The sequence below is a fragment of the Eucalyptus grandis genome, chromosome 11 (assembly GCF_016545825.1).
Source record: "Eucalyptus grandis isolate ANBG69807.140 chromosome 11, ASM1654582v1, whole genome shotgun sequence".
Taxonomy (NCBI): domain Eukaryota; kingdom Viridiplantae; phylum Streptophyta; class Magnoliopsida; order Myrtales; family Myrtaceae; genus Eucalyptus; species Eucalyptus grandis.
In genome coordinates, this window is record NC_052622.1 from 11,184,169 (window position 1) to 11,207,969 (window position 23,801).

Consider the following 23,801-nt stretch of genomic DNA (forward strand, 5'->3'; position numbering starts at 1 on the left):
GGCCACCCAAAAAATAACACATCCCCAAGCTAAAATCCTCCGCCTACTATTTTTTCCATAATTATGGCGGCTATCGCCATTATCTCCCCTTGACTAAAGCACAACATCCCATCTTGTTTTCTTTGTGGCCCCCACCCACTTGCCCTGTCGGAGTTACCACGTTCGGATGCGCAATCTTCCCGCTCGTAATTCGGACGTTATCCTTTCTTGTCCAAAAATAAAATAAAAAATTCGGACGTTATCCTTATTTTAGCCGTGTTTGATGTTCATCTTGGGTCGTACCATGCATCCGTATAACCCCGGTAATTGACAAAGATCTGGCCTTTCGTGAGAACCCACGACTGCCTATCAATGCGGACCACGGGAGAAGCGAGGGAAAGTTCCCCGAAAAGCGCCCTCCTTTATCGAATCTCGCCAACGAACCCCGTGCGAGAAATGGCAACGAGCCAGCGCGAATGATCTCCCTTGCCTTTCTCTGTTCCCCCACGCGGCTTCCCACCTTCGCATGTCGTGAGCTCGAAGCTTTTCGCGCTGTTCGTAACAGAAATCCCTCTCGCCTTCAGTCAGCGTCTCTGGTTTTTGATCAGACGGCGAAAGCAGCAGCGTTCGCTTGGTGGGTTGCGTTAGCGGAGCGAATCTTGAACTTTTCGGAGATCGGGACTCTCGGCAATCTGATTCGCCAAGAACCCATTTCCATGTGATTCCCCGTACTCGTCAGAGCTTGAATTCCCAGGTATCTTTCGTCTGCTAAAGAGCCGATCACAAGCTTTTGTCGTTGCTGAATTCCCGGCAGAAAAAGTTGTGTTCTTTTGCTTTCCCTACGGTCGATGCGAAATTCGGATCAAATTAAAAGGAATAGCGAACAGAACCCAGAGTTCCTTTCGTTGGTATGGCTTATTAGAATATGGAATATTGATTTATTAGAAAATGGACTTTCGAGCCATTTATTTATTATTTTTTTGGGGGGGAATTCTGTGTCTTGATTGGTCGTTGTAATGATTCTAATTGTGAATCTTAATGTCGTGACTGATGAGGATATTCTTAATTCGATGGACTTGGCGATGTATGATCTGTATTTGGCACGCTTTCTTTGTCGCTTTCCCCTCATTGATCAACTACCTTCAACATGGACCTACGTGTGTTTATATCTATATCCATGGCTTGTTATATTTGTTCCCTGTGTTTCGGTTTGATGCTATCTCAAAATTTGCAGTCAAGGCAGCAATGGCAAACCCAGACTCCGAATCCTTTTCTCCAAATGACTTCCGCATTCCCAGTTACCTTATTGTCCCCGATTCAGAGGATAAGGATGATTCGGTTGAACCTCAGTGGCCAGTGTTGGTGTTTGTCAACTCGAAAAGCGGCGGCCAGCTGGGAGGTGACCTCCTCGTAACATATCGTTCTCTTCTTGGTGAACACCAGGTACTTTCATTCGCACTTCACATGCAATTGGTCATGCTTTTGCAATTTGCGCTTTGATTTAAATCATGAACAACGCTTCCTTCAGGTTTATGATCTGGGAGAAGAGGCTCCAGACGAGGTTTTGCGCAGAATCTACTTAAATTTGGAAAAGCTGAGATCAAACGGGGACACGCTTGCCCTTCGGATCCAGCAGCAATTAAAAATAATCGTGAGTATGATATACTTGAGTTCTTAACTTGCATTATAGATTTCATCAAACAGTCACATTCAGCTTATGATTTCAAGGATTTGAGTACTTGCTTACTCTTTTCTGCACTCTAGGTAGCAGGAGGCGATGGGACAGCAGGTTGGCTTCTTGGAGTTGTCAGTGATCTCAAATTATCTCATCCTCCTGCGATTGCAACGGTGCCCTTGGGTACTGGAAACAACCTCCCTTTCTCATTTGGATGGGTAGGCACATTGATATCACTACCTCATTTATTTGCCACATCCATTAGGTTCCTAAATGTTTTTGTTAAGGAGGCTGCTCCTCTTGGCCATTCTTTCTTTCCTTCTGTTTTTTTCCTCTGCAATGTCAAAATGAGTTCACGACTTTATTATTGAAGTTATTATGCATGCCAAATTAACAAGTGAAGAGAAGTGGTTTACATCTATGTTCTTGATTAAACCATGATACAGTCGCATGAAATGTTTAACTATAAGGTTGATGTATAAAAGTAGAAGATTGACCTTGCTTTTGTCACAGGGTAAGAAGAATCCTGGGACTGATCATTCATCAGTTGTGTCGTTCCTCAAGCAAGTGAGTGAGGCAAAGGAGATGAAAATCGACAGGTACTAAATGCCATGCTGGAATTGCTGCTGATCAATCTGAAATCAGTTACAAGTATTACTACTCGTACAGCTGCTGCTGAATGAACCATGAAGTCAGTGTATCAGAATGATCTTGAACTGAATAGCAATTTTGGTTGAATTATGCAGCCCTTTTCGGGAACAGGGGCCTGTTAATGATGAATATTGTCTTTCACCTCTTTTCTGTCAATTTATGTCATTAAATATCAAACTGCTTCTTGCAATTCAGCTGGCATATTTTGATGAGGATGAAAGCACCCAAAGAAGGTTCCTGTGATCCCATTGCACCCCTTGAACTACCGCATTCTCTGCATGCTTTCCAACGTGTTTCTTCGACAGATGAACTGAACATGGTAAACTTATCCATGCCTTGTGCACCACCTCTGTATGTTTTTAATTCTTCAAGCGTACTCTATCAAGAATGTGCATCTTCTTAGAATGCAAGGTGGTTCTTTGTCTAGTGTTCTCAACTAGAACTTTCAACTCTAGTAAGCACTTTTAGGATGAAGATAGCCTATGTTGTTTCCGAGTCAACTAAATGCCAATGCCAAAATTCGTTTCGCAAGCAAAGAGACTGCACCTGTGTACAGCATATGAGCTCTTCCAAATGCGAGCTTGATCGTACTATGGATAATGCAAAGGAGCTATCCTATAGGACCTTGAGTTAATGAAATTATTGAGGGAATTGGGAAAAGGGAGGAAAGCTGGTGTCATAGTAATATATACTTCTGAAAGTAGCTAAATTTTAGATTATAAAGCTTTTGCATGTCTTTTGGAACTCAGAGCAACAACAGGTTGTCAAGAAAAGAATTATAGAACTTTTTATGCATGTAGTAACATCTCCATATCATCCTTCCTTGATGTTCTTTTTCTAATGTACCATTGACATGTAAAAATACTTAATTTTCTTGAATGGATTCAACTTATATCAGGTGCATTAATATATATCATTTTGCCATGTGATATATAATCCAGTCCTTAGATCTCAAAGTGGACAAGGACTCGGAAAAATCTTAATTAGTTATTGGACAATCCCAGCAAAAACTCACAATCTGTCCATGGTGGAAGATTACCGGAATCTAAAATTTATGTGGAATTCTGTATCTTTTGCTTTTGCATTTTCTCTGATTACTATAATTTTCTCGGTAATGCTCTTTTTCTTGTAAACAACTTGGAACCACTTTCAGGAAGGTCGCCACACATTTCGCGGGGGATTCTGGAATTACTTTAGCATGGGTAAGATCTTATAGCTTTGCCAGTATATATATGTGTGTGTGTAAATATATAATTTTTCCCCCTTTCTTTTGCTCCTTCTGATAATGTGGATGCGTAATTTTTGTCCCTAACACTTTTTCGATCCAAGAGAAACTTAAAAAGCACTTTCTACAGGCATGGATGCTCAAATATCCTATGCATTTCATTCAGAGAGGAAGGCGCATCCTGAAAAATTCAAAAATCAGTTGATTAATCAGGTACTTTTGTTGTCTTCATCACTTGCTGGGATGGATTTTGGAGAAGTTGGAAGGATTGATGCTTTTGTTTGTTGCTTGAATTAAATGGATATTGCAGATAAAATGGTCTTACTGCATATTAATGTGATAAAATCAGCTCTTCTTTTCCCTGTCAGTGCACGTAACTTAACAGAGATCGGTAACTCTGACTTCTCTATTTCTACTTGCAGAGTACTTATGCAAAGCTTGGGTGTACTCAAGGATGGTTCTTTGCTTCTCTTTTTCATCCTTCTTCACGGTAAATATATAGATGCAATGATGTTTTCTGTGTTTCCCAGTGCAAATGCTGTCTCTACTGGTGACATTTTGGTCATCAGCTGTTTCGGAGTAGTTGCAAGTGGTTTATAACTTTGGATGGATGATAGTCCTGTGAGGAGACTTGGTTTAATGAAATTGTTCATCTCCATGGGTACGCTACTATTCAAGAAATTTTAGGCCATTGAATCTTCTTGTGAGATCTTTTGGTTAGGAGAAATTTCTCCACTTGGCTTCACATTATAAGGAAGCTGACGAAATTGCTTGGATTGTTGTCCAGATATATTAGGAAGATTGTCATTGCTGATATAGCATAGTTTTTTTCGGCCTTCTCCGTAGCCTATAGGAATCTGTAGGCTAACCAGTTAGAAATTCCGTCTCTTTGATAGGCTTAATAGCTTCTAATTGTTACAGTTCTTTTCTTTTCCCCATCTTCCGGGTAGAAACTTTGGTTATGGTCAGCTCTTTGTTGTTGTTGTGAAAGTAGCATAACCTTTTCAGTACAGGAATATAGCTCAGCTGGCCAAAGTGAAGATTATGAAAAGGCATGGCCAATGGCAAGATCTCCACATACCACACAGGTAATCTCGCCTCTTCCTGATTGTATCAACTGAGCCACCATTTATGTATCAACAAAAAAGAAATTCAGCGTATGTAGGCATTCATTAGGAGACTTGTCCTATCAATTGGTTCCTTCAATGTGTGCATTCCTTTTTTGACATCTCCATGCATTATAAAGTTCTCGGTAAGCTTTGATGCTCATGACAAGGAGTTTGTCCATCATGATAACTGTGACTAATTAGTTATTTCCATTTTTTTGGTTGTACGCGATGGATATATTTGGATCCTGTACAAAAGACTGACACTTCTTGCACTTTCTTATTCAGCATTAGGTCAATTGTCTGTCTCAACTTGCCCAGCTTTTCTGGTGGACTTAATCCGTGGGGGACACCAAACAGCACAAAACGGAGTCAGGTTAGTACGGACTTGCATCATTGGCAGAGTGAAAGAGCTACATTTGTCCATTTAAACCAACAGTAATTGGAAAAGCTACCTTTGCAATTGCTATAACCTATTCTAATTAAACCATTATTTGCAGAGGGACTTGACCCCACCTTATGTTGATGATGGTCACCTCGAGATTGTTGGTTTTAGAGATGCCTGGCACGGTCTTGTATTGCTTGCCCCAAATGGGCATGGGACTCGTCTTGCTCAGGTAAAATCTCAAGCTGGGATTTTTGCTTTCTTACTGGATGAGTCTCGATATTAGCAACTCTTGTTGACTAGAATCTAAGATTTTATTTGGTATCGCTGTTGGATAAAAAAGAAATACTGTCCTCCAATTATTTTTCCCAATTTGTACTAGGCACACCGCATCAAGTTTGAGTTTCACAAAGGTGCAGCTGATCATACATTTATGAGGGTTGACGGGGAACCGTGGAAGCAACCGCTACCCCTGGACGATGACACTGTTGTGGTGGAGATTTCTCACCTTGGTCAGGTGAACATGCTTGCCACCCACGGTTGCCGGGCCAAGAGCATCCATGATCCGTCCACACCAAGCCACCACGATGACGAGGACAATGACAGTGGTGAAGAAGATTCAGGGGAGGAGTTCAGGAAGTTTGGGGCAGCTGAAACTTTCAAAATCCCTAATGAGGTTGACATTAGTCGTCTTAGTTGATCTCTTCAGTTTCCTTCTCCTTGAATCTTTTTCTAAATATCGATCATGGGAATAAATGATGTTGGGTAATTCATTTCAATATTCATACATAAGCAACTGGAGACCTTTTGCGATTAGTATGTTGGAAACATCTGAATTGACAGTGTTCATATTTTCTTCTCTCGATAAATTATCTCAATGACATCCGGCCATATGGTTTGTAAATTTAGAAGGCCGTTACTATTTCTCAGTCATGTGGCCTGTACATGTGTGATCTCTCCAGGTAAAGTTCGTCTAGCCGACTCATGTGGTGTTCTGATGCTGATTTCATTGAATCTTCTTCCCTGTATCAAAGTAATGTCATTATCATTTTGTTGGAGCTTCGTTTCATGAAGAACGCCTCATCTTGAGATCATGTTCAGGTCCTTGTATCTATGTACTCGATCAAAGTTAAGGTGGCAAAACCGAGTCTGATTGAAAATTAGATTCGACAGATACGAAATGGAATATCTATATATAGCACAAGTTTCGTTGCGCTTGCATAAGAAAATTACAGAAGCCTAACTATTGGTGAATACGGCAGTAGACTAAGCGAAGAAAACCACGGGCAAGACAAGGCTTAAACCAGATGAGGACCCCAGCAGACGAGGTGCATGATCTTGTCGGCCTTCTCGGCCTCCCTGAGCTGGCGGCTTTTCTCCATCAGGGCCGCTGTCTTTGTGGCGTCTCCACCGCTGGAAACCCATCTGAACTGAGAAGGCTTGCCAGCTGATTCCATGTTGTTTTTCGTTTGGGATGGCTTTGATTCCGAAAGACATGGCCTTCGAGCTCCAAGGACGGTCCTTTATTAGACCCTGGACGGCCCTCAGGCACACTCTGCTCATGTACCTTAAGCTCATCACGCGGTCGGCCGAGGAAACCGACCGAAGATCAAGAAGGTTGTGTGGTCCTAGGAAGCGAATGCCCCATGATTTGCTCATCCCGTGTCCGCGCGTGAAAGGTAATATAATAGCGGTTTTCTCCTTCTGATTCAAGCACTGCTGAATTTAGTGTAAAAAGAAAAGGTCATTCCAAAGCACTAAAGCCAGCGGACCCCGCCACCACCCCAGGCTTTCGGATTCTCCTCCCACTTAAAAAGGAAGGTCCTGTCCTCGAGCTCTTGGGGTCCTCATCGAGGTTCTCTGTACAGCAGTAGATCAAGAAGGAAATCGAAGTTCGTTGCTGAGAACGATGTAAATTGTAAAGAAGTACATTTTTTGTACTGAGAATCTATTGTTAAGTATGATCAAGGACTCTTGTATGCAAAAGAGACTTAAAAGAGTCTGCCGAAGATGGAAGAAAAGGAGTCAACGGGAAATTTAAAGACTCCATTTGCTTCTTTTTAAAATGAATAATTTAAAAAACATTTTTTAAAAATAATCATTTGTATCACTTCATATAACTAATTGATGAAAAATGCTTTCATTATCGATAGCAATTTATATTTAAACATTTTCATATCAGTTGTAAAGATAAATGAATGAAAAGTATTCTTGTTTTTTGTGAAAATATTAAGACATAAATTGTTAGTCAATAAAAAAACTTTTTATAAATTAATTATTTTAAGCGATATAAAAGATCATCTTTTAAGAAAATATTTTCAAAATTAAATATTTCACGCGAGATAAATGCGCCTCAGATCGAGATAAATATCAATGAGAATGGACCGCGGGCCATGGCTATACTAGATATTTCCCTCCTCAGATCAACCTGTAGCTTTGATCGTTCGATATGCTAAAATATGGTTTATCTTGGCCCGTTTTTATGTTTTTTTTTTTACCAGTTGAATGAACCATTCCTGTTAGCAATAGGGGTGAGCGGTCTAGGGTCGACCACCGGATCGACACTCGGACCGCCCAACCCCGCCGGTCTTGGTCCGGTTCCAAGGGGACAGGTGGTCCCTTGGTCCACGAAATTTCGGGACCAACACCGGCGGCAGTTGGTCTTCGGTCTAAGAGTTTTGGATCGGTCCAACCCCGGACTAACCCCGTATATTATATTATATTATTTATAATTCTTTTATATATTCAAACCTAAGTAAAATTGCTATTATATTATATTATATTAGCACTAATAGTAATTTCAATTTAAAACTTTTGTTGAATATTAATTATGTGTCGTTTGTTTTATTTTCAGGTGTTTAGAAGTTCAAGTGAATTAACAAGATGTGAAGTTATATATTCATGGTTTATATTAAGTATTTTTGAACTTTTTATGGTTTAATTGTATTTTACTAATGAATTTCGGCTACACTTTGCTTTTCAATTTGTGTCAAATGGTAAAAGTTTTTGAAGAGTAGAGTAGTACTGCAATTGCTATGGTGATTTGCTAGTCAAGCGGTGTGAAGCTTATTTTTTGGTTGAGTAGACTCTACATGATCAAATGCTAGTCAAGTGGTGTGAAGCTTTCAACCAAAAAAAAAAAAAGTGGTGTGTAGCTCATTTTTTGGTTAAGTGGACTATGCATGATCAAATGCAGGAAAACGCTTTTGCATATGGTGTTATGAATATTAAAGATAAATGATTACAAGAACTTTCCATCTTATCCCATATCTCGATGAGCGGTTAGCAGGTACAAAATTTCTATTATTGTGTAATTTTAAATTTGTTAAATATGTATTGGTATTTATAATTTAGTTGCACAATATCGCATTGTCGATGGATGTGTAATTTGAATTTGTAAGTTTGCTTTTTTAGGGAGTATAAAAAATAAAACGAAAAAAATTATCGATCGATCTCGAGTGGAGCCTTTGCCAGGCAACCGAACCGAGTTAGATTAGGTTCGGTCCTCCCTTTGGCCCGCGCTCAATAGGTCGGTCCTGGTCCCAAAAATTGATAACCGACATTTGTGCATGGTCTTAGGGTTAGGGGGGACCAACCGGGACCATGCTCACCCATAGTTAGCAATTCTCAATAATGTGATCGGAATATATTTAATAATAATTCATTGACCAAGTCAACGTCAACGTCAACAAGCATAAAAATCCAAAGAGGAGAGAGAGAGAGAGAGTCCTTCGGCGGAGATCCGAGCGTTACTTGAAACTCTCTGTAAGTAGGAGGAGGAGGAGGAGGAGGACAGGGTGAAAAGCTGTTCCAAGCGAGAATTCAGAGGCTGGGTCTTCTCAGAAAACTACAACTAGCGTCCGGGTAAGTGAGCTCCTCAAGTTCCTCGATGACACTTCCTTCTTTTCTCGACTGACGGAGCTCGTCTTCGCCCGTTTCTTGCTTTTACTTTGCTTCTCTGTGCCGACACTCACCGTCTCTTCTTTGAGCCCCGATGGCCTCGTTCCTCTACTCACTCGTGGCTCGCCCTCGCTCGCCCTTGCTCTCCCTCTCTTTTCATGTATTTCTTCTTCTTAAGTTCTAAGAGATAGGTCCACTTTCATGAAAAACACGAATGTCTGCCTGTAGTTCCCTTCTTTTGTAACATCCGCGGCGATATCCCGGGACCGAGGTCTTGCTGCTCTCCTTGGAGTCCTCGGACTTGACGCAGGCCTTGACCGAGACCTCGTCAGGCTCGGCGCGGCTCAGCAGGGCCAGGGTGTTGTCGAACGACCGGAGGACGTTGATGACATGGCGGACACGGGATGCCGTGCGTCATCGTCGCCGGCTCAAGAAAAGGCGTTGAAGAGATCCCGGAGCTTCTTCGCGGACTCCTGGCCGGTTCCATAGACTCACCCAGGAACCGGACTGGGGTGTGTCCAGAAAACAGTGGGCGGTTCCCAGTTTCCATTTTGTAGAACCGGCCCTAGTGGCCTGGAACGGATCACCGGCACAGGAGGGATCGAGATTGCTTGGTGGAGAGGCCTAGTGGATTGGAAACCATTTAATTTAGACTTTAAATTTGCAACCTATTATCATGAGACTCTTCAAATCTGAACGACCCATGTTAACTCATTCCAATAAATTTGGATCATTCATTTTGATAGGTATAAATGTGGGATTGGAAGTGACATATTTCGACCTTTCCTCTATTTTTGATGAACCATTTGAAATCTGGCCCCCCATGTATTTTCGGAGATGTCTAATAGCAGGGCTTATTATTGAGATGGCATATAGGAATTCCTGAAATTATCAAGCTTATCCATCCCTTTTTATTGATGAAGAATACAAGTATTTGAGCATGGTATTCAATCTCTCATCCCCCAGTTTCGCCAGTTCAATTGAAGATGATAACTCTCAGCTGCCTGATTTTCCAGCCCTAACTTCCAGGTAATTCATATACTTGTTAAAATTTGAATTTATAGGTATCTTTCGTCTGTTAAAGAGCTGATTAGCTTGTAAACGCAAAGCTTTTCTTGTTGCTGAATTCCCAGCAGGAAAAAAAAAATGTTAGTTTTTGCTTTCCATAAGCTCTATGCGAATCAGATCAAATTAAAGGAATAGCGAATAGAAAGCAGAGTTCCTTTTGTTGATTTTGTCAGCAGAATATGATTCTGTGTTTTGGTTGGTCCTTGAAATGATTCTAATTGTAAATCCTGATGTTTTGACTGCTGACTCTCCTTCAAAAGATTTGATGTAAAATCTGCATTTAGCACGCACTTGCTTTGTTGCTTTCCCCTCATTTATCAACTACCTTCAGATGGACCTACATATGTTTATCTGTATCCCTAGTTTTCTAATTTTGTTGCTTGTATTTTGGTTTGATATCACAAGTTGCAGTCAGAGGCAGCAATGGCACACCCAGACTCGAATCCTTTTCTATAAATGACTTCCGCATTCCCAGTTACCTTATTGTCTCTGATTCAGAGGATAAGGATGATTCGGTTGAACCTCAGTGGCCAGTGTTGGTGTTTGTCAACTCAAAAAGTGTCGGCCAGCTGGGAGGTGACCTCCTTATAACATATCGTTCTCTTCTTGGTGAACACCAGGTACTTTCGTTCGCACTTCACGTGCAATTGGTCATGCTTCTGCAATTTGCGCTTTGATTTAAATCACGAACAACGCTTCCTTCAGGTTTTTGATCTGGGAGAAGAGGCTCCAGATGAGGTTTTGCGCAGAATCTACTTAAATTTGGAAAAGCTGAGATCCAACGGGGACACGCTTGCCCCTCGGATCCAGCAGCAATTAAAAATAATTGTGAGTATGACATACTTGAGGTCTTGACTTACATAATAGATGTCATCAAATAGTCACATTCAGCTTACAATTTCAAGGATTTGAGTACTTGCTTACTCTTTTCCGCACACTAGGTAGCAGGTGGTGATGGGACGGCGGGTTGGCTTCTTGGAGTTGTCTGCGATCTCAAATTATCTCATCCTCCTGCAATTGCAACGGTGCCCTTGGGTAATGGAAACAACCTCCCTTTCACATTTGGATGGGTAGGCACATGGATATCACTACCTCATTTATTTGCCACATCCATTAAATTCTTAAATGTTTGTGTTAGTGAGGCTGCTCCTCTCGGTTATTCTTTCTTTCCTTCTGTTTCTCTCCTCTGCAATGTCAAAATGAGTTCACGACTTCATTATTGAAGTTATTATGCATGCCAAATTAACAAGTGAAGAGAAGTGGTTTACATCTATGCTCTTGATTAGACCATGATACAGTCACATGCGATGTTTAACTATTAGGTTGATGTATAAAAGTAAAAGATTGACCTTGCTTTTGTTGTAGGGTAAGAAGAATCCTGGGACTGATCATTCATCAGTTGTGTCATTCCTCAAGCAAGTGAGTGAGGCAAAGGAAATGAAAATCGACAGGTACTAAATGACATGCTGGAATTGCTGCTGATCAATCTGAAATCAGTTACAAGTATTACTATTCATACAGCTGCTGCTGAGTGAACCATGAAGTCAGTGTCTCAGAATGATCTTGAACTAAATAGCAATTTTGGTTGCATTACACAGCCCTATTCACCTGTTTTCTGTTCATTTATGTCATTAAATATCTAACTGCTTCTTGCAATTCAGCTGGCATATTTTGATGAGGATGAGTGCACCCGAAGAAGGTTCCTGTCATCCCATTGCACCCCTTGAACTACCACATTCTCTCCATGCTTTCCGACGTGTTTCTTCGACGGATGAACTGAACATGGTAAACTTATCCATGGCCTGTGCACCATCTATGTATGTTTTTAATTCTTCAAGCGTACTCTATCAAGAATGTGCATCTTCTTAGAATGCAAGGTGGTTCTTTGTCTCATGTTCTCAACTAGAACTTTCAACTCTGGTAGGCACTTCTAGGATGAAGATAGCCTTTGTTGTTTCCGAGTCAACTAAATGCTAATGCCAAAATTCGTTTGGCGAGCAAAGAGACTGCACCTGTGTACAGCATATGAGCTCTTCCAAACACGAGCTTGATCGTACTATGGATAATGCAAAGGAGCTATCCTATAGGACCTTGAGCCAATGAAATCATAGAGGGAATTGGGAAAAGGGAGGACAGCTGGTGTCATAGTAATATATACTTCTGATTGCATGGCTTTTGGAACTCAGAGCAACAACAGGTTGTCAAGAAAAGAATTATAAAACTTTTTATGCATGTAGTAACTTCTCCATATCATCCTATCTTGATGTTCTTTTTCTAATGTACCATTGACATGTAAAAATACTTAATTTTCTTGAATAAATTCAACTTGTATCAGGTGCATTAATATATATCATTTTGCCATGTGATATATCATCCAGTCCTTAGATCTCAAAGTGGATAAGGACTCGGAAAAATCTTAATTAGCTATTGGGCAATCCCAGCAAAAACTCACAATCTGTCCATGGTGGAACATTACCACAATCTAAAATTTATGTGGAATTCTGTATGTTTTGCTTTTGCATTTTCTCTGATTACTGTAAATTTCTCGGTAGCACTCTTTTCTTGTAACAACTTGGAACCACTTTCAGGAAGGATACCACACATTTCGTGGGGGATTCTGGAGTTACTTTAGCATGGGTAAGATCTTATAGTTTTTCCTGTATGTCTTTTTTTTTTTCCTTTCTTTTGCTCCTTCTGATAATGTGGATGCATAATTTTTGTCCCTAACACTTTTTCGATCCAAGAGAAACTTAAGAAGCACTTTCTACAGGCATGGATGCTCAAATATCCTATGCATTTCATTTAGAGAGGAAGGCGCATCCTGAAAAATTCAAAAATCAGTTTATAAATCAGGTACTTTTGTTGTCTTCATATCTTGCTAGGGTTGATTTTGGAGAAGTTGGAAGGATTGATGCTTTTGTTTGTTGCTTGATTTAGATGGATAATGCAGATAAAGTGGTTTTACTGTATATTAATGTGATAAAATCTGCTCTTCTTTTCCCTGTAAGTGCATGAAATCATACAGAGATCAGTAACTCTTACTTCTCTATTTTCACATGCAGAGTACTTATGCAAAGCTTGGGTGTACTCGGGGAAGGTTCCTTGCTTCTCTTGGTCATCCTACTTCATGGTAAATATATAGATGCAATGATTTTTCCGTGCTTCTCAGTGCAAATGCTGACTCTACTGGTGATATTTTGGTCATCAGCTGTTTTGGAGTAGTTGCAAGTCGTTTATAACTTTGGATGGATGATAGTTCTGTGAGAAGACTTGGATTCAAAATGAAATTGTATATCTCCATGGGTATGCTACTATTCAAGAAACTTTAGGCCGTTGAATCTTCCTGTGAGATCTTTTAGTTAGGAGAAATTTCCCCACTTGGCTTTACATTATAAATGAAGCTGACGAAATTATTTGGATTGTTGTCCAGATATATTAGGAAGATTGTCATTGCTGAGATAGCATAGGTTTTTTCCACCTTGGCCATAGCCTATGGGAATCTGTAGGTCAACCAGTTTAGAAATTTTGTCTCTTTGATAGGCTTAATAGCTTCTAATTGTCACCCTACAGGAATCTGTAGGTTAACCAATTTAGAAATTTTGTCTCTTTGATAGGCTCAAGAGCTTCTAATAGTCAACAGTTCTTTTCTTTTCCCCATCTTCCGGGTAGAAACTTTGGTTATGGTCAGCTCTTTGTTGTTGTTGTGAAGTAGCATAACCTTTTTGACACAGGAATATAGCTCAGCTTGTAAAAGTGAAGATTATGAAAAGACATGGTCAATGGCAAGATCTGCACATACCACACAGGTAATCTCGCCTCTTCCTGATTGAATCAACTAAGCCACAGTTTATGTAGCAACAAAAAATGAAATTCAGCCTGTGTAGGCATTCATTAGGAGACTTGTCCTATCAATTGTTTCCTTCACTGTATGCATTCCTTTTTTGACATCTCCATGCATTATAAAGTTCTCGGTAAGCTTTGATGCTCATGACAAGGAGTTTGTCGTTCATGACAACTGTGACTAATTAGTTATTTCCTTTTTTTGGTCGTACGCGATGGATATATTTGGATCCTGTACAAAAGACTGACACTTCTTGCACTTTCTTATTCAGCATTAGGTCAATTGTCTGTCTCAACTTGCCTAGCTTTTCTGGTGGACTTAATCCGTGGGGGACACCAAACAGCACAAAACGTAGGGAGGTTAGTACGGACTTGCATCATTGTCAGAGTGAAAGAACTATATTTGCCCATTTAAACCAACAGTAATTGGAAAAGCTACCTTTGCAATTGATATAACCTATTCTAATTAAACCATTATTTGCAGAGGGACTTGACCCCACCTTATGTTGATGATGGTCACCTCGAAATTGTTGGTTTTAGAGATGCCTGGCACGGTCTTGTATTGCTTGCTCCAAATGGGCATGGGACTCGTCTTGCTCAGGTAAAATCTCAAGCTGGGATTTTTGCTTTCTTACTGGATGAGTCTCGATATTAGCAACTCTTGTTGACTAGAATCTAAGATTTTATTTTGGTGTCGCTGTTGGATAAAAAAGAAATACTGTCCTTCAATTATTTTTCCCAATTTGTACTAGGCACACCGCATCAGGTTTGAGTTTCACAAAGGTGCAGCTGATCATACATTTATGAGGATTGACGGGGAACCGTGGAAGCAACCACTACCCCTGAAAGATGACACTGTTGTGGTGGAGATTTCTCACCTTGGTCAGGTGAACATGCTCGCCACCCACGGTTGCCGGGCCAAGAGCGTCCATGATCCATCCACACCAAGCCACCACGATGACGAGGACAATGACAGTGGTAAAGAAGATTCAGGGGAGGAGTTCAGGAAGTTTGGGGCAGCTGAAACTTTCAAAATCCCTGATGAGGTTGACATTAGTCGTCTTAGTTGATCTCTTCAGTTTCCTTCTCCTTGATTCTTTTTCTAAATATCGATCATGGGAATAAATGACGTGGGCTAAATTCATTTCAATATTCATACATATGCAACTGGAGACCTTTGCAATTAGTATGTCGGAAACATCTGTATTGACAGTGTTCATATTTTCTTCTCTCGATAAATTATCTCGATGACATCCGGCCATATGGTTTGTAAATTTAGAAGGCCGTTACTATTTCTCAGTCATGTGGCCTGTACATGTGTGATCTCTCCAGGTAAAGTTCGTCTAGCCGACTCATGTGGTGTTCTGATCCTGATTTCATTGAATCTTCTTCCCTGTATCAAGTAAATGTCATTATCATTTTGTTGGAGCTTTCGTTTCACGAAGAACGCCTCATCTTGAGATCATGTTCTGGTCCTTGTATCTATGTACTCGATCAAAGTTAAGGGGGCAATACCGAGTCTGATTGAAAACTAGATTCGACAGATACGAAATGGAATATCTATATATAGCACAAGTTTCGTTGCGCCTGCAGAAGAAAATTACAGAAGCCTAACTGTTGGTGAATACGGCAGTAGACTAAGCGAAGAAAACCACGGGCAAGACAAAGCTTAAGCCAGATGAGGACCCCAGAACACGAGGTGCATGACCTTGTCGGCCTTCTCGGCCTCCCTGAGCTGGCGGCTTTTCTCCATCATGGCCGCTGTCTTTGTGGCGTCTCCACCGCCGGAAACCCATCTGAACTGAGAAGGCTTGCCAGCTGATTCCATGTTGTTTTTCGTTTGGGATGGCTTGATTCCAAAAGACATGGCCTTCGAGCTCCAAGGACGGTCCTTTATTAGACCCTGGACAGCCCTCAGGCACACTCTGCTCATGTACCTTAAGCTCATCACGCGGTCGGCCAAGGAAACCGACCGAAGATCAAGAAGGTTGTGTGGTCCTAGGAAACGTGCGTTGCATCTAGTTGCAATCTGGGAACGGATATATACATGTAGCGAATGCCCCATGATTCACTCATCCCGTGTCCGCACGCGAACGGGAATATGATAGTGGTTTTCTCCTTCTGATTCAAGCGCTGCTGAATTTAGTATAAAAAGAGAAAAGGTCATTCCAAAGCACTAAGCCAGCGGACCCCGCCACCACCCCAGGTTTCCGGATTCTCCACCCACTCAAAACCATTTGCGCTCGGAACGCAAGCCCCGACAAGTTTTGGGCTCGCACCTTGTTTCGCCGTCACCTCACCATCCATATAAAGAGCTCCCCACTGCTCTCATCTTCTCCATCCCATCATCACTTCACTTTAACACACACCCATCAGAAGCATACGAATCGAACGGAATCAAGTCTGAAGATGAGCTCAACCAGCAGAACGTGGGTCGTCGCGGCCAGCGTCGCCGCCGTGGAGGCCCTCAAGGACCAAGGGTTCTGCCGTTGGAACTACGCCCTCCGGTCGATCCACCAGCGCGCCAAGAACCGGGCCATGTCCTCGTTCTCTCAGGCCAACGGCAGCAGCAAGAAGCGATCTCCTCAGTCGTCGGCCGCGGCGGCGGCTTCGAGGAGGCTGGCGGGAGAAGCGGAGGCGAGGCGGTCGGAGGAGTCGATGAGGAAGGTCCTGTACTTGAGCACTTGGGGTCCTTACTAAGGTTCTCCGAATAGCATATAGATCGACAAGGAAATCGAAGTTGGCTGCTGAGAATGATGTAATTTGTAAATACATGCTGAAATTACAGCAAGGCATTAAATATATTACGTGAAAGGACTTTCTTTCCCATTTGCTTTGCAGCTTATTCGATCGTTCCTAATTCTTGTTAAACATCTATTTTAAATGGGCTTCGCATGGCTTGTGTCGCATTTATAATTTTATATGGGTCCATTGACCTGCCATAAGCAAATAATGGATATGCGAGAGAAAAATCGTACTTCTATTATTAGGTTTATTAAAGGATCAATTTGGGTTCGTAATCGATGCATACCATGCGTTGTACAGAGATTCAATCACTGAACTCAACTTATTTGCAGATTGTCTCTTGTGATCAACGGTGCTAAAGAAAATACTTTCTTATATTGTGTGGGCAGAATTTCAAAAAAAGAAAAAAGTACTAACTTTAGGTAAAGTGACAAATCTACCTAAAAAAAATTTATCTCATAAAAAAACATTAATTTTAGGTCCTGACCAAAACATTATCTCCAAAAAATCACCAATTTTCACTTAAATCTCAAATTTGGCTCCCCTTAACTTAGATCCATTAATTATTTTCAATAATAAATTCATGTGCACATTCTGGCCAAATTTAAATAATATTCATTGTCTTCTTGGTTGGAATTTCTTTGAACTGCGGAAAGATGAGGTTCATCGGCACAGACGTCTATGCTTGCCAAAGATGGCTAACCATGAATTTTTAGTCACTTTGTAACTTCGTTGGTGAACTTTTAATTAATTTTATATAATTTTTGAACTTTTTGTATATATTCAATTTAGCCTATGTGTTACATAAAAATGTTTAATGTTGTCTCTAAATTTGAATTAATTGAAGAATAACATTAGATATTTTTATTTAATTTAAGGTAACATTAAACATTTACCAATTTTTTTTTTAATACCAAAAATTTAGAGACCATATGAAACAAATTAAAACTCGAAGAACCTTTTTTTTGGTTATCCCTTAATTTTACTAAATGGTGGGCGGGGAGAGTACGGAGATTGTATCGACCAAGAATGCCAAATGGTGGCACTAATGTCAAGCGGCAATCATCTCTAGTGAGCCAGAGGATTGTAACTGTTTATGGATAAGACCGACTGATGTGTGGAAATGAAGTAACGGCTTATACTTATCTATTGCTGTTACTATATAAATTATAAATATTGGATGTGTGTATCGTAGAGGAGGATCTATTTAGACAAGGCATCAAATGGATGAAACTTAACTTTCTATATACTTTGTGCACTGCGTTTCACTTTTTCATGTACTTCAAACTCTTAAGCATTTTATTTTTCATCCGTTTTTCAATTTTAAGCCAGGTAAAATCATGTCCAAGATTAATTCGGAACTCATTATCCCCAAAAAAAAAAAAAAATCAAAATCAACTCTCCGCGGAAATATTTTCCAGTTGTTTTTTGTTTTGGTCAAACGATACTTTCCAGTTGAAATTCCCTTCCGGTGAAACACAAACATGGCGTTTTTATTTTTATTTTTTTAAGGAATTTATTTCTCGGGTTTGGTGAAACTGCATTCTCTGTTCCTTCTTTTGATTCTCGGATTTTGCTTATATGTTAAAAATAAAAAGTAAAAAGAAAAGGAAAATCCAAAACCACGTGCGGTCCAGAATTGCCGTCGGCAGCTGCACTGGGAACGGGAGGGCAAAAGTGTCATTTCGGCACTTAGCCCGGTGGTCCCCCCGCCGCCCGGCCCCGCCGCCCTCGCTCAAACCATTTGCTCCCGAGGATGCAAACCGCGACAAACCGTGGGCTCCGCCCCTTGGTTCCGTCGGTTTCGTCGCCGCCATACCGCCGTCCCCTATAAGAGAACTCCCCGCCGCTCTCATCTTCTCCATCCCATCATCACTTCAGTGCAGCGCACGCCATAAAGAATCGCGCGACCGAACTTACCGAATCAAGTTTCAAAGATGAGCTCAACCAGCAGAACGTGGGTCGTCGCGGCCAGCGTCGCCGCCGTGGAGGCCCTCAAGGACCAAGGGTTCTGCCGGTGGAACTACGCCCTCCGGTCGATCCACCAGCGCGCCAAGAGCCGGGCCATGTCCTCGTTTTCTCAGGGCAACGGCAGCAACAAGCGATCTCCTCAGTCGTCGGCCGCCGCGGCGGCTTCGAGGAGGCTAGCGGGAGAAGCGGAGGCGCGGCGGTCGGAGGAGTCGATGAGGAAGGTCCTGTACTTGAGCACTTGGGGTCCCTATTAGGGTTCTCCGAATAGCATATAGATCGACAAGGAAATCGAAGTTGGTTGCTGAGAATGATGTAGACTGTAAATTCATGCTGAAATTACAGCAAGTCATTATATATATATTACGTGAAACGAATTTCCCATTTGCAGTTGCACTATGGCTTATTCACTCGTTCCTAATTCCTGTCGTGCATGTAATTTGAATGGGCTTCGCATGATCAACGACTTTCATCTCGTACCGCGTAGATCCGGGTCGATCACTTTGTCATACGCGAAACACAGACATGCGAGAAAACATCGGCCTTTTACTAGGTTATTAACGGATAAATCTGTGTTTGATATAGATGTTTTAACACGTATTGTGCAGAGATTCATTTACTAAACTTACTTGCGGATGTCTCTTGTGATCAATGGTGCTAAAGGAAATACTTTTTTCTGCTGATAATCTGATGTAAGTATGATCAAGGAGGACTCTTGTGCACAAAAGAGACTTGAGAGTCCGTTGGAGATGGAAAATAGGTCTTTCGTGCAAGGATATGTAGTGAATGAAGCACATGTGAATTTGATTTAAAACAATGAAGTTTGGTCAGAAAACTTTTTGAGCGAAATATGGGAGAGAGTATAATTTTCCTTTGGAAAAAAAATTATATTGTACGGAGAGTAAGTACATAGATAACTCTAATTAGAATTTCTTTCAATTGCGGAAAGATGAGAGGTTCGGCACCGGCAATATTGGAATAAGAAGCTTTTAAAATGACTGATAGTGTTCACACACTATTTTATGTGGTATGAGAATATGTCGAAATGGTATGAGAATATATCATCCCAAGTAATTTTATATTTAATTTTATGGCAAACTACATCTTACGCATGAGAAAAAGTGTATTAAAATAATTAAATATTAAACCATGTATCATTATTTAATGGTTTAATGGTTTGAACTTTTAGTAGGTTAACGAGATTTTTACAATTAGTCGATGATTACAATAGACACATGGTGTACGAGTAAGCATATTGTACTTCCATTATCAAAGAAGTTTACCTTATAAATATCGGTGGCCTTCATGAGATGGAGAGAGATCCTTATTTTAAGGGGTTTTCGTACATGTATATATCGAAACTCTCGATAAGTTGGATTAACTTCATTTCACAAGGTATAATAAGGATTCGAGCTCTTTATTCATTGGACCAGTGTATTTTCAAAGTTAGGGCATAATTTTCAAAATTAGGAGTTGTAAGCTATCAATTACGTGAAAATGATAGTTTAGAATGTCGTGGACCTGACAGTGGTTTGATCAAAAAGAATTTTTCAAGCTTTACATGTGAGTTATATGTAGTGGACAACTTTGAATATTTGTTATCGGCCAGTTTCTTCGTTGGTGCATGGAAATAATTTTATCAACAAATAAGTTCAGTTAAGCTAAGTTGCAAGAAGACATTTTTTGGTTTATAAAATGTATTTCAATTTATGAGACGGATTCCGGATTTGATTTCCGAATGCCCCATGATTTGCTCATTCCGTGTCCGCACGGGCACGGGAATATCATAGTGGTTTTCTCCCAGGCGCGTTGAATTTAGTAAAAAGAAAGAGAAAAGGTCACTCCAGAGCACTAAGCCAGCGGACCCCGCCACCACCCCAAGGTTTCCGGATTCTCCTCCCACTCAAATCAAAACCATTTGCGCTCGGAACGCAAAGCCCCGACAAGTTTTGGGCTCGCCCCTTGTTTCGCCGTCGCCCTCACCATCCATATAAAGAGCTCCCCACCGCCCTCATCATCTCCATCCAATCATCACTTCACTCCTCAACGCAATCCCATCAGAAGCACACGAATCGAACGGAATCAAGTCTGAAGATGAGCTCGACAAGCAAAGCGTGGGTCGTGGCGGCCAGCGTCGCCGCCGTGGAGGCCCTCAAGGACCAAGGGTTCTGCCGGTGGAACTACACCCTCCGGTCGATCCACCAGCGCGCCAAGAACCGGGCCATGTCCTCGTTTTCTCAGGCCAACAACGGCAGCAAGAAGCGATCTCCTCAGTCGTCGTCCGCGGCGGCGGCGGCTTCGAGGAGGCTAGCGGGAGAAGCGGAGGCGTGGCGGTCGGAGGAGTCGATGCGGAAGGTCCTGTACTTGAGCTCTTGGGGTCCTTATTGAGGATCTCTGAGTAGTATAGATCGACAAGGAACTCGAAGTTGGTTGCTGAGAATGATTTAGACTGTAAATACATGCTGAAATTACAGCAAGGCATTATATATATTACGAGAAAGGAATTTCCCATTTGCAGTTGCACTATGGCTTATTCACTCGTTCCTAATTCTTGTCATACATGTCTTTTGAATGGGCTTCACATGATCCAACGACTTTCATCTCGTGCCGCGTAGATCCGGGTCGATCACTTTGTCATACGCGAACCACAGACATGCGAGAAAACATCGGCCTTTTACTAGGTTATTAACGGATAAATCTGTGTTTGAAATAGATGTTTAACACGTATTGTTCAGAGATTCATTTACCAAACTTACTTGCGGATGTCTCTTGTGATCAATGGTGCTAAAGGAAAAACCTTTTTCTGCTGATAATCTGATGTAAGTATGATCAAGGAGGATTCTTGTGCACAAGAGAGACCATGAGAGTCCATTGGAGATGGAAATTAGGTCTTTCATGCAAGGATATGAAGTGAATGAAGCGCATGTGAATTTGATTTAAAATAATGAAGTTTGGTCAGAAAACTTTTTAAGCGAAGGATGGGAGAGAGTATAATTTTCCTTTGGAAATAAAATTATATTGTACGGACAGTAAGTACATAGATAACTAGCTTAGAATTCTTTTCGATTGCGGAAAGATGAGAGGTTCAATAAAAAAATTTAAAATGATTGACAGTGTTCCACAAATAAAAAGCTATTAAAATGACTGATAGTGTTTATCATTTTATATGGTGTTGTCCTGAGATATTGAAGCTTTTAAAATGATCGATAGTATGGCAAATTACACTTACACATGAGAAAAAGTGTATTGGAATAATTTAATATTAAATCATGCATCCTTATTTAATGGTTTGAACTTTAAGTAGGTTAATGATATTTTTACAATTAGTCAATGATTATAATGGACACGTGGGTGGTGTATGAGTAAGCATATTGTACTTCCACTACTAAAGAAGTTTACCTTATAAATATCGGTGGCCTTCTTTAGATTGAGAGAGAGATCTTTATTTTAAGGGGTTTTCATACATGTATATTCCAAAACTCTTGATAAGTTGGATTGACTTCATTTCACGAGGTCTAATAAGGATTCGAGCTTTTTATTCATTGGACCAGTGTATTTTCAAAGTTAGGGCATAATTTTCATAATTAGGAGTTGTGAACTATCAATTATGTGAAAATGATAATTTAGAATGTCGTAAACCTGGTGGTGGTTTGATCAAAAAGAATTTTTCAAATTTTACGCGTGAGTTATATGTAGTGGACAACTTTGAGTATTTGCTATCGGCCAATTTCTTCGTTGGTGCATGGAAATCGTTTTATCAACAAATAAGTTTAGTTAAGTTGAATCGTAATTAAGGTAGCATTTTGTTTGATTTTGATTTAGTTTTTCAATCAATTGATAGGAATATGAGCTCGTCGACTCGAGTAACTTTCGTAATTTGGTTTTAGGATTTTCATATGAGTAGTGCTATCTCTTTTTAAAATTTGTAAATTCTTGCCTTGAAAAGATGGAAATTAGATATATAACGAGTTATGAAATAACATCTTTTGTTACTAAAATTGGATTGAACATTTATTGCTCTTTGATATATTGTGAATAATTTGAAATTGATTTATGAAATGAATTACGAAATGTCACGAGTACAGGACAATGAAATGGGTCGGTAAATGCTCTAGGACGGATTCTGATTGCTAAGCTAAGTTGCAAGAAGACATATTTTTTTGGTTTATAAAATGTATTTCAGTTCAGGAGACGGATTCCGGAATTGAGTTCCGGATGCCCCATGATTTGCTCATTCCTTGTCCGCACGTGGACGGGAATATCTAGTGGTTTTCTCCTTCCAATTCAGGCGCCGTTGAATTTTAGTTAAAAGAAAGAGAAAAGGTCACTCCAAAGCACCAACTCCAAGCCAGCGGACCCCGCCACCACCCCCAGGTTTAATGATTCTCCGCCCACTCAAAACCATTTGCGCCCGGAACGCAAGTCCCGACAAGTTTTGGGCTCGCCCCTTGTTTCGCCGTCGCCCTCACCATCCGTATAAAGAGCTCCCCACCGCCCTCATCTCCTCCATCCAATCATCACTTCACTCCTCAACTCACACCCATCAGAAGCACACTAATCGAACGGAATCAAAGCCTGAAGATGAGCTCGACGAGCAAAGCGTGGGTCGTGGCGGCCAGCGTCGCCGCCGTGGAGGCCCTCAAGGACCAAGGGTTCTGCCGGTGGAACTACACCCTCCGGTCGATCCACCAGCGCGCCAAGAACCGGGCCGTGTCCTCGTTTTCTCAGGCCAACAACGGCAGCAAGAAGCGATCCCCTCAGTCGTCGTCTGCGGCGGCGGCTTCGAGGAGGCTGGCGGGAGAAGCGGGGACTAGGCGGTCGGAGGAGTCGATGCGGAAGGTCCTGTACTTGAGCACTTGGGGTCCCTACTGAGGTTCTCTGAATAGTATTAGTGTAGATCGAGAAGGAAATCGAAGTTCGTTGCGGAGGATGATGTAATTTGTAAATACATGCTGAAATTACAGCGAGGCTTATATATATATTACGTGAAAGGACTTCCCCATTTGCACCAAAGCTTATTCACTCGTTCCTAATACTCGTCATCCATCTATTTTAGAATCAACGACTTTCATCGACTCGGCTGGTGCCGCATAGATATCGCCCTGTCATAAGCGAACCATAGATATGCAAGAAATTGTTGATTTTTACGCGGTTGGTAACGGAAAAATCTGTGTTTGAAATAGAGTTATACTGTACTTATTTGCAGACATCTATTGTGATCAACGGTTCTAAAGGAAGTACTTTTTTCCTACTGAGAAT

The 23,801-nt window shown here is 41.1% G+C and overlaps 5 protein-coding genes and 1 long non-coding RNA gene across 6 annotated transcripts; all 6 read left to right on the top strand.

Annotated features, from left to right (window-relative positions):
* Positions 1 to 295: 295 nt before the first annotated feature.
* On the top strand, positions 296 to 6,004 carry LOC104424841 (diacylglycerol kinase 5). The gene is made up of 13 exons (XM_010037353.3): positions 296 to 733; positions 1,214 to 1,422; positions 1,508 to 1,630; positions 1,744 to 1,872; positions 2,168 to 2,253; positions 2,501 to 2,624; positions 3,459 to 3,507; positions 3,661 to 3,743; positions 3,953 to 4,020; positions 4,544 to 4,618; positions 4,925 to 5,012; positions 5,137 to 5,253; positions 5,404 to 6,004. Exons 2-13 carry the CDS (start codon positions 1,225 to 1,227, stop codon positions 5,719 to 5,721), a joined length of 1,458 nt encoding a protein of 485 aa, XP_010035655.2. The 5' UTR covers positions 296 to 733; positions 1,214 to 1,224; the 3' UTR covers positions 5,722 to 6,004.
* A 512-nt stretch (positions 6,005 to 6,516) lies between these two features.
* On the top strand, positions 6,517 to 15,182 carry LOC120289724 (diacylglycerol kinase 5-like). The gene is made up of 14 exons (XM_039305055.1): positions 6,517 to 6,700; positions 9,232 to 9,330; positions 10,401 to 10,609; positions 10,695 to 10,817; positions 10,931 to 11,059; positions 11,355 to 11,440; positions 11,651 to 11,774; positions 12,578 to 12,626; positions 12,760 to 12,842; positions 13,052 to 13,119; positions 13,721 to 13,795; positions 14,102 to 14,189; positions 14,314 to 14,430; positions 14,582 to 15,182. The coding sequence occupies exons 1-14, from the start codon at positions 6,517 to 6,519 to the stop codon at positions 14,897 to 14,899; spliced, it is 1,752 nt and encodes a 583-aa protein (XP_039160989.1). The 3' UTR covers positions 14,900 to 15,182.
* An 817-nt stretch (positions 15,183 to 15,999) lies between these two features.
* Positions 16,000 to 18,947, top strand: LOC104424842. The gene is made up of 2 exons (XM_018865038.2): positions 16,000 to 16,238; positions 18,512 to 18,947. The coding sequence occupies exon 2, from the start codon at positions 18,512 to 18,514 to the stop codon at positions 18,797 to 18,799; it is 288 nt and encodes a 95-aa protein (XP_018720583.1). The 5' UTR covers positions 16,000 to 16,238; the 3' UTR covers positions 18,800 to 18,947.
* On the top strand, positions 16,178 to 16,674 carry LOC120289533. Its single transcript, XM_039304579.1, has one exon. It carries the CDS (start codon positions 16,239 to 16,241, stop codon positions 16,527 to 16,529), a length of 291 nt encoding a protein of 96 aa, XP_039160513.1. The 5' UTR covers positions 16,178 to 16,238; the 3' UTR covers positions 16,530 to 16,674.
* Positions 18,948 to 20,545: 1,598 nt separating the features above from the next.
* LOC104424843 lies at positions 20,546 to 21,065 on the top strand. Its single transcript, XM_010037355.3, has one exon. The coding sequence runs from the start codon at positions 20,637 to 20,639 to the stop codon at positions 20,928 to 20,930; it is 294 nt and encodes a 97-aa protein (XP_010035657.2). The 5' UTR covers positions 20,546 to 20,636; the 3' UTR covers positions 20,931 to 21,065.
* Positions 21,066 to 23,036: 1,971 nt separating this feature from the next.
* On the top strand, positions 23,037 to 23,555 carry LOC104424844. The gene has a single exon (XR_001982079.2). It is a non-coding gene; the product is annotated as an uncharacterized LOC104424844 (long non-coding RNA).
* The last annotated feature ends 246 nt before the right edge of the window (positions 23,556 to 23,801 follow it).

Excerpts from the sequence above, each read along its gene's own strand:
- LOC104424841 (XM_010037353.3), top strand. The coding sequence starts at position 1,225 with ATGGCAAACCCAGACTCCGAATCCTTTTCTCCAAATGACTTCCGCATT. Across the intron at positions 4,021-4,543 it reads CTTTTTCATCCTTCTTCACG|GAATATAGCTCAGCTGGCCA; the intron begins GTAAATATATAG and ends TTTTCAGTACAG. Across the intron at positions 5,254-5,403 it reads ATGGGACTCGTCTTGCTCAG|GCACACCGCATCAAGTTTGA; the intron begins GTAAAATCTCAA and ends AATTTGTACTAG.
- LOC120289724 (XM_039305055.1), top strand. The coding sequence starts at position 6,517 with ATGGCCTTCGAGCTCCAAGGACGGTCCTTTATTAGACCCTGGACGGCC. Across the intron at positions 10,610-10,694 it reads CTCTTCTTGGTGAACACCAG|GTTTTTGATCTGGGAGAAGA; the intron begins GTACTTTCGTTC and ends CGCTTCCTTCAG. Across the intron at positions 10,818-10,930 it reads AGCAGCAATTAAAAATAATT|GTAGCAGGTGGTGATGGGAC; the intron begins GTGAGTATGACA and ends TCCGCACACTAG.
- LOC120289533 (XM_039304579.1), top strand. The coding sequence starts at position 16,239 with ATGAGCTCAACCAGCAGAACGTGGGTCGTCGCGGCCAGCGTCGCCGCC.
- LOC104424842 (XM_018865038.2), top strand. The coding sequence starts at position 18,512 with ATGAGCTCAACCAGCAGAACGTGGGTCGTCGCGGCCAGCGTCGCCGCC.
- LOC104424843 (XM_010037355.3), top strand. The coding sequence starts at position 20,637 with ATGAGCTCGACAAGCAAAGCGTGGGTCGTGGCGGCCAGCGTCGCCGCC.